Source organism: Sorex fumeus, unplaced genomic scaffold, assembly GCF_029834395.1.
Source record: "Sorex fumeus unplaced genomic scaffold, SorFum_2.1 ptg000021l, whole genome shotgun sequence".
Classification (NCBI taxonomy): domain Eukaryota; kingdom Metazoa; phylum Chordata; class Mammalia; order Eulipotyphla; family Soricidae; genus Sorex; species Sorex fumeus.
Genome location: NW_026606078.1, coordinates 6698691 through 6711142, shown reverse-complemented (window position 1 = coordinate 6711142; position 12452 = coordinate 6698691). Strand labels below are relative to the sequence as shown.

Genomic DNA, 12452 nt, shown 5'->3' with positions numbered 1-12452 from the left:
GACTCTATTAGGTTACTATATTCATTTAAGATTGCCAACCCTTTTCTTTGAACCTTTACTTGTCTTTAGTGCTAAGGAAAGTTACCTATAATCAGCAAAAAGTTAAATTTTTTTTGTTAATCCACTCAGCCACCCCATTCCTTCCACTTGGTGAATCCATATCATAAACAATAAGGGTAATTTTTTAATTACTTTTTTTTATTAGTGAAACACCATGAGGTACAGTTGTAGATTTACTATTTTTTGTGCTTGGGTTTCGATTATACAATGATCAGATACCCATCCCTCCACCAGTGCCCATTTTCCACCACCATGGATAATATCCCCCCACCCCCATCCCCCCATCCCCCCCGCCTCTGTGGCAGGGCAATCCCCTGTGTTCTCTCTCTCGTTTTGGGTGTTGTGGTCTGCAAAAGAGGCATTGAGTGGCAAACATGTTTAGTCCATAGTCTACTTTCGACATGCATCTCCCCTCCTGGGAGTATCCTCCTAACACCCTTTATTTGGTGCTCCCTTCTCTATCAGAACTGCCCTTTCCCCTAGAATAAGGGTAATTATTAAAACAGAAGTCCTTATTTATTTATTGGCCTCCCAAGCTGTGTTTAGAGGGATTATGTTTGGGCCTGAGGGTGCAATGCTGTTTGGATGCTCTGGTTCCAGAAATACCCAGGTCACCCTAACAGTGCTGAGTGCTTCTAGGACTGCACAGATGATGTTCAGGGAACCATGTGGTGCTGGGATTTGAACCTGGGTTAGGTACATGCTAGGCATGTGCCCTAACCACTGTACCCTCAGTTCCTTATTTTTATTTTATAATTTGATTTGGGGGCATTTGTAGTTTGTTCTTTTATCTTGTCTTATTCTCTTTACTTCTGCATTCACATTTATTTGTTAGGTTACTTTTCTAATTTTTTTATGTAGTTCATCTATGATTTTCCCCCTTGACATTATCATGGTGTTTATATGTAAGATCCTATGTTTATAACCTGTTGGGCATTTTGATATCAATCTCATTTTATTAATAATTCATTAGAAATTTGGGTTATTAAAAGCTTCACAATTTTACTCTTTCCCTTCCACTCCCCCTTTTGTTGATTTATTTATTTTGGTGTCCTGTTACTTTTAGATCAGACTTCCTCTCATTGTATAGGATCTCCTTGAATATTTCTTGCAAAATCAGTTTAGGGGTCATAAATTCCTTCAATTTTTATTTGGGTTATTTCTGGGTGATGATCTAGTAGGGAAGAGTAGTTATGGTGGAAAATCCATTTTCCCCTAGCACTTTACATTTTCAAATATAAGTACCCAAGTTCCTGAAAAGATAAGCATATCTGGGTAGCACAAGTCATCATAGGAAAAGCAGTTTTCATTTTATCATATTCTCCATCAATCAAAACCAGAAAATGCAGACAGTCCTGAATCTGGTTCCCTCAAAATTAGGTTTAGGGGTCTTTAAATGCCAAAAATCCCAACAAAAATATCTCCAAAACACCTGACAAGTGAGACAGTTGAAAACTAAGCATATGGCAAAAGAATTAAAGAAGAGGAAGCAAGAAAAGAAACAAGGTTGGGTCAGAGAAGGGAACCTCAGAGTCCCAGAGGGACAGCTTGCTTGCAGTGACAATGTGAGAGGAGACAAGATGCATGTGGCCCCGTCAATGGTACAAAGTGGGAGGTCAGGATGTGAAGGAGATCTGGCTGTGACATCTGTTACCCCATTAATCGCCAGAGTTGATTCAGCTGATCTGGCTGGCTAGGCGGGTGTCCCCTTCCTTCCTCACTGTTCCATGTGAGTCCCTTCCGAAGCTATGCACTTGGTGAAGAGGATGGTCTTCGCCGAATAGAGACAGACTGATCTTTGGTTGAGGGTATACGAGTAGCTGCACTGCCCTGCTAGAACCCCCAAACAAGCTCTCAGGTGTTATGTCACTGGAAGAGCACTTCTCAAGTAAATAAATGTAGTCTCAAAAAGGAGAGATGATGAAACTTAAGGAAATTTAGTACCATTTAGAGACTTGAGTCAGATATTTATCTGTGTAAGGCAAAAATTTCAACCTTTCCACACCTAAAGAGTATTCACTGGCCTACCACACAAGAGCTGATAACCCCAATGATAGACCAGTTGCTTTCAGCCTTGTGTATGCTTGTGGATTTACCACGGACCAAAAACTGGCAGCTGAAAACCAATGGTCTAGGTCAGAGGTTTCTCTCTCCCAATCACACACCACCAGAAATCTTATTTTACTAACAAAAAGAAAACAGAAAGTGTCCCATCTGCATAAAGTTTACTGCCTTTCCCTTCCCCCACTAAGTCCTTCACACTGGGAAACACTGGGTTAGGGTATCAAGAAGAAAACTGATGACATTTAAAGACTCCATTCAAGCTCACTTGGTATCTTTCACTTATTTCCAACCTTTTAGTGGTTTGCAAATCTATCCACCTGTGCTAATGCAACACCCTTCATCACCTTCCTGAAGATGAGAAATTCAGTTCTATAAATAACTAGGAAGGAAGATACAGAAAAAAAAAACAGAGTGTGAAGTGCATAAAGCCAGGAGAGACTAGTGTTACTATCACTGAACAGGTAACTTCCCCTTAGAGGACTCTGGAATTCCTTCTCCTCTCTCTGAATTCCCAGAGGGTTCCATATTCAGAATGCTCCACAGCCTACTTCAATAAAGAGAGTCCTGTGTGGACTGTAAGGCTGAAATAAGAATTTCAGTCTCACTAGAATTAAACATACCAAGCACAAGTTCTGGGGAAATTTTTCTTGTTTCATCTGGCAGCACCAGTTTCTCATTCTCTAAGCTTCATATCAGGAATGAATTAAGGAATTACCAAGCATTTCCTAAAACCAGAACTATCTGGATTTCCTTTTGAGAACAAACGACAGGACTCGCCAATCTGCTAAAGAGATCTTGTTGGAGCTTGAAAGGATTGCTGTCTATCAGGAAGAGCAAGTAGGGACCCGCTGAGCTGACTCACTGAGATATCATCTAGAGCAAATGCTGGCTGGGCCCATTCCCTGTTATTAAAATGCATGTAATTGCTTTAGGTTTGCAGATAGGTAAGCAGGCTGGTTGCCAAGGCAAGGGGGCTGCTGAATGGGACTTTGCCGACTATCTCTCAGGCTGATTTAAAGAAAAGAGCAGCCTTACCAATTTTGTTCCAGTAGATTTTAGCCAGGCTAGTCTGCCAGACTGATATCATTTATATCTGTGGAAAAAACTAAAGTCTGCCTAATCAGAAGCCAGTAAGAGGTTTATCAGCAAGGCTAATTACTGGCAACTAGAGGGTGGGTATGAGGCAGAACGGAGGCCCCAGGTCCCTACTCAGCCACTGATCACCTGTCCCTGGAAAACTCTCTAAAACAGGGATATAAGAAGAGAAGATCCACTCCTCAGCTTCTCTGTAATGCTATGTATTTCCTAAACTATACATTGACTAGACTTACAGGCAAGATCTAATAAATAAGAGAGGCTGCCAATTTTATTCTTCCGCTGGGCAAGATATAAAAGCTTCAAGTTAATTCCTCATGATACATGCCACCACTCTAAATACTCAGTGGCAGATACTCCAAGCCTACTAGTGGTGATGGTGTTCAAAATCACCTCTTGTTGGGATGCCCAAGAGGGAGGCCAGCCCCTCATTTCTGTAGCTGACTGCCTTATGATCTACAGAAACTCCAGGTCCAATTCCTGTGCCACTGAGACCCTCATGTGTGTATGTATGAGATGTGAAATACTAGGGTGGCTGTCCTGATGGCAGGGCCAGGGAGCTAGTCTTTTGTAGTCACAAGGCGCCCCCCTGAAAGGCCCTGCCCTGGGAATGAGGTGCTTGCTGTCCCACCAGGAGAGAAGGAGCTGGCCCAAGCTACTAGCACTTTAGAATAGTTCTCCAAGAAAACTGGGAAATGTTCTTAGTGGTATGATGGGGTCCTCTGCACTGATGGAAAGGCAATGGAACAAGCTGGATCTATTGTTAGAGAATTTTATGCAACAGAAGCAAGATATAAAATTATTTTCAAATAGTTTTGTGTAATTATGCATGTAAAATGTATACAAAATGACAAAAATAGCTATGATAGATGAAATTGTGATAGATGAAATGAGTTTTTCACTTTTCTAAATTTTATTCAGTATGTTTAAAAATAGGGCTGGAGTGATAGCACAGCGGGTAGGGTCTTTGCCTTGCACGCAGCTGACACAGGTTTGATTCCTCTGCCCCTCTCAGAGAGCCCGGCAAACTACTGAGGGTATCCTGCTCGCATGGCAAAACCTGGCAAGCCCCTCATGGCATATTCAATATGCCAAAAACATATGAACCAGACCTTCTAGAAACATCTAGAATCTAAATTTGTAAGCTCCGACTAGGGACTTCATCTTTCCTTTTTCCCAGTTTTAGCTGCCCCAAAATATTCAGTTGATATTTGGCCTCCAAGCATATGCTCAGTAGCACTGTAGCACTGTCCTCCCATTGTTCATTGATTCTCTTGAGCGGGCACCAGTAACGTCTCACAACAAACTGTGAGACTTGTTGTTACTTGTTATTACTGCTTTTGGCATATTGAATATGCTCAGTATATTCAAAGTAATACCCTGTAGGAAGAGGAGAGTCTGATAGCTAAAGGATTCACTTGAAATTATTCCATGAAAAGCCTTCTTCATGAACATTTGTCTGAGAGAGCCGACTTAATTATTTTTTAATAAGGATCACACCTAGCAGTGCTGGGGAACTGGGTCATTTAATGCTGAGGATCGAGCTCAGGGCCTCACATAAGCTAGGTATGTGCTTTACCGTTTGAACTATCTCTTTGGTCTCAAACTTTAATTTTTTTGTTTGCTTTTTTGGGGGGACACATTAGATGATACTCAGGGGTGACTCACACCTGACATTGCACAGGGAACCATATGGGATGCTGGGGATTGAACCTGGGTCAGCCATGTGCAAGAAAAGCACCCCATCTGCTATGCTATCTCTCCAGACCCTCAGACTTTAATTCTTAACATCAGAATTCCCCTGTAACATGTAAAAATAAAGTTACTAAAATTAAGTCTTAGTAGAAGTAGAGCTTAGTTTTTAAATGATAAAAATCACAAAAATAACAAATATTAATATGCTAAAGAACATATTTTCAGCTTGTTTTTAATGTCTGAGCTATAGAAAATGAAGTATGGTGGGATTTTTTTGGTTTTCATTTTGTAATGTTCCTCACCTAATGAGTTTTCTTTGTTCTGCCAAGATGGTTTCAAAGAATTATCCTGGATATCTAGCAGTTAGAACAAACCTTATAGGTTAGAAAAGAAGTAGCCAACAGAAGTAATGAGTTAGAGTAATATTTTTTTAAAAAACAGAAAGCATGCCATTAAAAACAGAACTTAGAATACTCTGGCTTTTCTTCAGAATTGTAATAATCTTTCATGTTTGTTGAAATGGAACTTAGAAAAATTTTAAATCAGGTTTTCCTGCTCTCCCTCCCTTTTTGGTGATAAATATATTGTCATCTTTTAGTATAGTCTCACCGAAATGGACAGAACTCTATCATTAGAATTAGAAAAAATACTGTACAGTATCCTAAAGTAGACTCTGTAACAAATCTTAAATAGCTTGGGAAAATCCCTGAAAGCAAATTAAACAATGCACTAAGCTTGTATCTTTAAAGGTGACTATATCATATAACAATGAATGTGAGGAATAAAGCTTTGCTAAACAAATTAATGACTGAAAGGGGAAAATTTAAACATTAGGTTTACTAATTCAGTCACATATAAAGAATTCATAAATAAGAATAATATATTCAAAGCAGGTAGTTGCAATTAAAGGTAGCAATTTAGAAGCTGGAAAGATAGTACAGTGGGTATGGCGCTGGACTCACATCCAGATGACCTACATGTGGCCCTTTTCAGTACTGCCAGGAGTGATCCCCAAGCACAGAGCCAGGAGTGAGCCCTGAGCACAAAGAGGGAGAGAGAGAGAGAGAGAGAGAGAGAGAGAGAGAGAGAGAGAGAGAGAGGAGTAAGCTTCAAGCATACCAGTTTGGCCCCAAATCCAAAGTAATAAAAATAAAATGAGTTATAAAAAAAGTTGCATCATTGACCATATTCAAGAAAACTGCATTTACAATTAAAATTTCTTGTTTATCAATGTTATAATTTTGCTTCATGCCAAATGTGATCTGACTATCCAAATTATGAATAATTTATTACAGACTGAAGTTTTAAAAGCAAGACTAAACAAAACTCCAAATTTGTTCTGTTAAACATTAACTTGGTGTAACGGAAGGAGTAGAACTGACCTTGCAGTAAGACAAAGCTATTTTGAGACATTTATTGCTCTAATAAAGTTTAGCATATGTGAGGTCCTGTACACTTTTGCTCATGAGCTGAGTACATGACAAGAGATGGTCTAAGAAGTAACTGAAGCACAGGGTGACCTAAGACGGTATTCAGAAGGATGCACTCCAAATAGCACAGCGGGTAGGGTGTTCGCCTTACACGCGGCCAACATGGCCGACCCGAGTTCGATTCCTCCGCCCCTCTCGGAGAGCCCGGCAAGCTACCGAGAGTATTCGATATGCCAGACACAGTAACAACAAAGTCTCCAATGGAGACGTTACTGGGCCCGCTCGAGCTCGAGCACTCCAAAAGATAAATAGTGCAACAGTAGACAGTTTTTGATTCTGTGTACATACTAATCCTATCTGAAATTTAAAAGAGCAACAATTATTTTATCATCATTACTTTTTTGAAAAAGACAATAAAATAATGTCAATGTTTGACTTCTGATATCAAAAAGTTAAAAGTTTTGTAAATAATTGCACTGCACTGCACTGCACTGTCCTCCCATTATTCATCGATTTGCTCAAGCAGGCACCAGTAACGTCTCACAACAAATTGTGAGACTTGTTGTTACTGTTTTTTGGCCTATCAAATACATCACGGGTAGCTTGCCAGGCTTTGCCGTGCGGGCAAGATACTCTCAGTAGCTTGCCGGGCTCTACGAGAGGGGCAGAGGAATCGAGCCCCGCTGGCCACCAGCAAGGCAAACACCCTGCCCACTGTGCTATCACTGCAGCCCAAATAACTGCAAAACTACTATTAGAGAAGTTCTATCATGACTTAAAAAAGTCTCTCTTTCTCTCTCTCCATCTGTTTGTCTGTCCGTGTCTCTTTCACTCTCTTTTTTTCTCTCTTTTCCCACCAGGCAGGGGGACTCAAATGCAGGGCCTCACACATGCAAAAATGCATTCTATCACACATACCTCCACACACACCTTACTTTTTTAAGCTTTATAAGATAATTAAAAATGCAATCTATTAGGATTCAAATGTACCAAAGGATCAAGCTACAATTGAAGTTACTCTTACCTGATTTTGCACATCAGAATTTGCTGGACAGTTCAAATTAATTGGATCACATTCCTCAGCTGAGGGGGAAAAAAGACACAAATCTTGATAAAGAACGTGCATTGTCAGTAGTAAAAGTCTTAGTATTATATGCTGCCTTGTCACCATCACCTGCTAATCTCAGGAGGTTTTCTCTCCCCACTCCATACACTTTGCTAAACAATGTACCTAATTAATGCGGACCAGGAAAAGCCTCTGAATACCCTTGTGAGATGGGTTTTAGTGCCTTGACAGAGCTATATAGACAAGCCCATCTCACCACTGAGAACCAGGGCCACCATACCCTCTTGCTATATACAAAGCCTGTCTTGTACAACTCCTGGCCATCCACTCTGTTCCCAAGTGCAACACAATGGGAAGGTATACCCCGCAGCATCCTTTGCTCCCAGGTTGTGTCTATATATGCCATATAAACCTTGTCTGTTTCATCTGTTCACTGTAGGGTAACATGTTCACCTAACTATGTAACTTTAGCATAAGATCCTTTCTCTGTTAATGCGGTAAATAGGAAGTGGTCAAAACAGTTAGCATGACTAACAGAATCAACAGAAGCTCAATCACAAGGCATTTGACCAGATTTAACTTCACTGAAATGGGGAAGGCTGCCTGCAACAGAAATGCCCATCTCCAGCAGACTTATACTTTGACCTTTACGGTGCTGTATTTTTATTTATTATTTATCTGGGGGATTTGGGGCCACACCGGAGATGTTCATGGATTACTCCTGGCTCTGCACTCAGGAATTATTCCTGGCAGGTTCTAGGGACCATATAGGATGCCAGGAATTAAACCCAGGTCAGTTGTGTACAAGGCAAGTGCTCTACCTGCGCTCTGGCCCCTCTATTATTTTTGTTATGGATATGTCCTAATTTCCAACTAAAATGTTCTTATCTCCAGGATAAAAACTGTTGTTCAAAGACTTAATTAGAAACCCAAGATTTATAAAATGGTTTACATAGCCAATAGATAAGAAGATTGCTAACTGCCTTTGTGCCCTCCAATATTGGATCTAAATTAACTAAAGTGTGTGAATTGGCAAACCTCATCAACTTGATTAGCTAATCACATCCCTTTGGGGGGACTCAGGAGGCACTGCACATCTTGCAACTGCAATACTTGTCTCCATAGTGCCCTGTCTGTTCATTCCATCTCCTGTTCCCTCCCAGCACAAGTCCTATGGGATTCTGAGCAGCATAGAATGTTCTCCTTCCTCACTCAGACTGTGAGCATATATGACTCAGGCATGCTGTCGATCTCTTCTTTCCAGAATCAAGCGTCATGTAATTGCCCATCTATCTCTACAGCCCAAGGGCAGGATCTCTCCTTCACCCATTATACACATTATCCTCTAAGAAACCTTACACCATAGTCCTGTTAGTTTTTTTCACTTGTCTGATATTTTACTAAGCTTTCCAGACAGGAAAAAGTGGAATCCTACTTGTCTTTCTGTATACGGCCATACCACTCTGAACACACCCTATCTTGTCTGATCTCAGAGAGCTCGTCCTTCTAAAAGTCATACAGAAGCCCTTTCAGTTCTATTGTTAAAGTGGGGAGTGCCAGTGAAAGTCAGAGAAATGGAACACACGTGCTCAATGTGGAACAACTTTTCAAAATTGATTGCGACAAAGAAACTTCCGTCACATCACTGTTCCTCTTAAGCATATGCCAGTTTTGCACCTCTCTGATTTGTGGTGAATATTTTAACAGTGTTAAAAAACTGACTTGTTCCATTAGATTTTAGTCTTTCACCAAGTAAGTCAGTGATGCACTCTAAATTTGAAGGATGACAGAAATAGTGTTCAACCAATGAAGTGCATTGTGCTTTGTAAATATTTATAGCTATAAATGCTCTGAGCACATGTGCAGACACATGTGCTCAGAGCAGGCAAGGCACACATGCAGACACGTATGCTCAGTCTTAGAAAGAGTTGTTTAAGAGGGGCTTAAACATTTAAGACTAAATAGAGCTTGCTTCAGACAATAACTTTTTAGATTCATTAATACTAATTTAGCATGAATTGGGCTGTTAGATTTGTTCAAAGTATGGGGTTATGTTCATTGACCCCTACAAAATTTAGACTGGAGTAAAAGACTATTTTCCTTAATTTTATCCCATGATATAACTGAAAGCATGGTCTTTATAAAGATCCTGTATAATATTTTTTTATGTGGCTCTCAAGATCAGGGACAAGTGTGCCCCTCTCAGCAATTATAGGCCAATGGTTGGTGGTTCAATGTAAGGGATGCTGCTCTGTTAAATGTAGGAGTTACCTGAGATACCCTTGAGTGCATCCCACAATGCTCAGGATCGTGAGGTACTGGAATTTAATTAGGGTCGGCCACACACAAGGAAAATGCCTTAACCCCCTTACCATATCTCTGGCCCCTCGTACAGTATCTGTCTTTTCAGCTATAGCAGTAGAGATCCTATCTAGGCTTTGTTTCTCAAAATGAAACCTAGAAGCCCAGGTTGTTTCTCAATATAGATTCCTGGGTCCTACTATAGATACCTCCTTAACTGCAATAGCAGGGCCCCCCAAAATCTGACATTCTAATGGACAGAACACAGAATTCTGATCACACTAAAGCATGATTCTTCACAGCAGAAAGCAACAGCATAATAGTCAAAGTAACTCTTTTAATGGCTCTTACAATTATTAACAGCAATTTTGTGAGTGTTTCCCCCCCAAAAAACAATAACTTGAATTAAAAACATAACTTTTTCTCTTGTAATACTTCAAATACTCCTGTGTTCATATCACACTACATCCCTTTACCCTCTTACAAGGAAAACTTTTATTTTGTCATTTTTGTCTTGGTGTCATGAGTTTGAGAAGGGGGTTGATTTTATTGCATCAAGAAAGTCTCAAGAGAGTCTCGGTCAAGGTTGAATGTGAGAGAGTGTACCAATGAAATGAGTAGAATAATAACGTACAGCAAGTAATGAAGATGTTTGGTGTATTAACTTTTTTATTGTTGTTGTTTTGGGGTCACACATGGCAATGCTCAGGAGTTACTCTCGGCTTTGCACTCTAAAATCACTTCTGGTGGTGGTCAGGTAGTCAGAGGATCATCTGAAATTGCAGGGATCGAACCCAGGTTTGCTCCACACTATACTATCTCTCTGGCTCCCTGAGATATTAACTTTTCTATGAATACATATACCTATTAACAAGTCTATGTCAATATGCAAGTTAATATATCATGTAAAACACAAGTTAGCTTTCTAATTTTAGACATTGTGACAATTTAATTTCCAAACTACTTTTGTGTTTTTCTTAGTACTTGCTTATTTTTCCTAACTTTTCTAAACTGAACTACTTCTATATTTAATTTAAAAATTGTTCTAAAGGCCTCCAAAATATCAACTATGCTTAAGATAAAATTTTCACAGTAACTAGCAGTAGGATGAATCTACATTATTTTACATTAGACTTAAATTCACCACAAAAATTTTCAACAAAAGAAACATCAGGAACATTAGAGAAAATGACAACAAAAACCAATGAGTTATGTTTGTATGTAAGATTTCTCCTTGTTTTTGAATGCCAGCTATTAAGAAAACATATTTTTTCAAAGACATTTTCCCTCAAAGGATCACATTCCATTCATCATAATCAAGCCAGAAGTTCATATGAGACATTAAGCATTCTGTGCTACACCATGGCAGTGAGAGTTGGAAATGATCACTCTGGACAAGAACTGAGTGCTGAAAGGAGGTCAAGGGATATGTCTGATAACCTTTCAGGTCCTGTGTTGCAAACAACAATGCCAGAGAGAGAGAGAGAGGAAAAGTGTCTGCTATAGAAGCAGGCTGCAGGAGATGGGGCGGGAGATGGGGGATGGCAGGAGGGAAACTGGGGGCACTGGTGGTGGGAAATGTTCACTGGTGAAGGGATGGGTGTTGGAACATTGTATTACTGAAAATCAGTTATGAACAACTTTGTAATTGTGTATCTCACAGTGATTCAATTATATTTTTAAAAAAATACTGTGCTATACAAGAGAGAAAGAGGAAAATTCCCAAATAAATTGGCTCAGAGGTGAAAGGGGATTTTTAAAAAAAATTTTATTAGTGAAACACCATGAGGTACAGTTTGTAGACTTACAAATTTTTGTGCTTGGGTTCCAGTTACACAATGATTTAGTACCCGTCCTTCCACCAGTGCCCATTCTCCACCACCACTAATCCCAGTATCCCTCCCACCCCCCAAGAATTGCCGAGATAAGAAAGGGGATATTTTAACAACCCTCCTCAGGGATACAAAATATAAGAGGTTCTACGAACAACTCTATGCTGTTGAGGTGTAAATCATTAAAGAAATTCTTAGGATCATATAATTTACTAAAATGAAATGAGGAGGAAATAGAAAACTTAAACAGACCAATCAAAAGCAAGAAAATTGAAATAGTAATTAACAATTTTCCCAAGAACAAAAGCCCTGGTCCAGATAGTGTCACTGGTGAGTTCTTCAAAGATTTCCTACCTTTATTCCTACAGTTCTTCCAAAATATTGAAGAAAAAGGAATGCTTACTCATAGTTTCAATGAAGCCAACATTAATTAATCAACACTAGTAGTAAATAAGGCTTCAGATTAATTTCCCTGATGAATACTAGTGTAAAATTCCTCTACAAAATCTTAGCAAACCTAATACAATAGCAAGTATTAGGGCCATATACCATGATCAATTGGGATATACTCCAGGGATGCAACAATGATTCTACACATACACATCAATTAGTGTAAGACACCATATCAACAAATATCATATGATCACATTAATCAATTCAGGGAAAGCTTTTTGACAAAGTTTAAGACCTTTTTTATGACAAAACCCTTAATAAAACAGGGATAGAAGTAATCGTCCTCAAAAATGTAATGGACATCTACAACAAATTCTCAGGCATTTATTACTGTCAAGCAGGGCAGAGCCTGGCAAGCTCCCTGTGGTGTATTCAATATGCCAAAAACAGTAACAATTCTCACAATGGAGACATTACTGGTGCCCACTTGAGCAAATCGAAGAAGGGGAGGACAGA

At 39.5% G+C, this 12452-nt stretch overlaps 1 protein-coding gene across 1 annotated transcript in view; it reads right to left on the bottom strand.

The window, feature by feature from the left end:
- The window catches only part of EDARADD (EDAR associated via death domain), a 54645-nt gene that overhangs the window by 32646 nt on the left and 9547 nt on the right, over positions 1–12452 (bottom strand). Inside the window, exon 3 of the mRNA XM_056113644.1 lies at positions 7369–7427. Within this exon, the coding sequence (XP_055969619.1) occupies positions 7369–7427 (59 nt within the window). The remainder of the gene's footprint in view (positions 1–7368; positions 7428–12452) is intronic.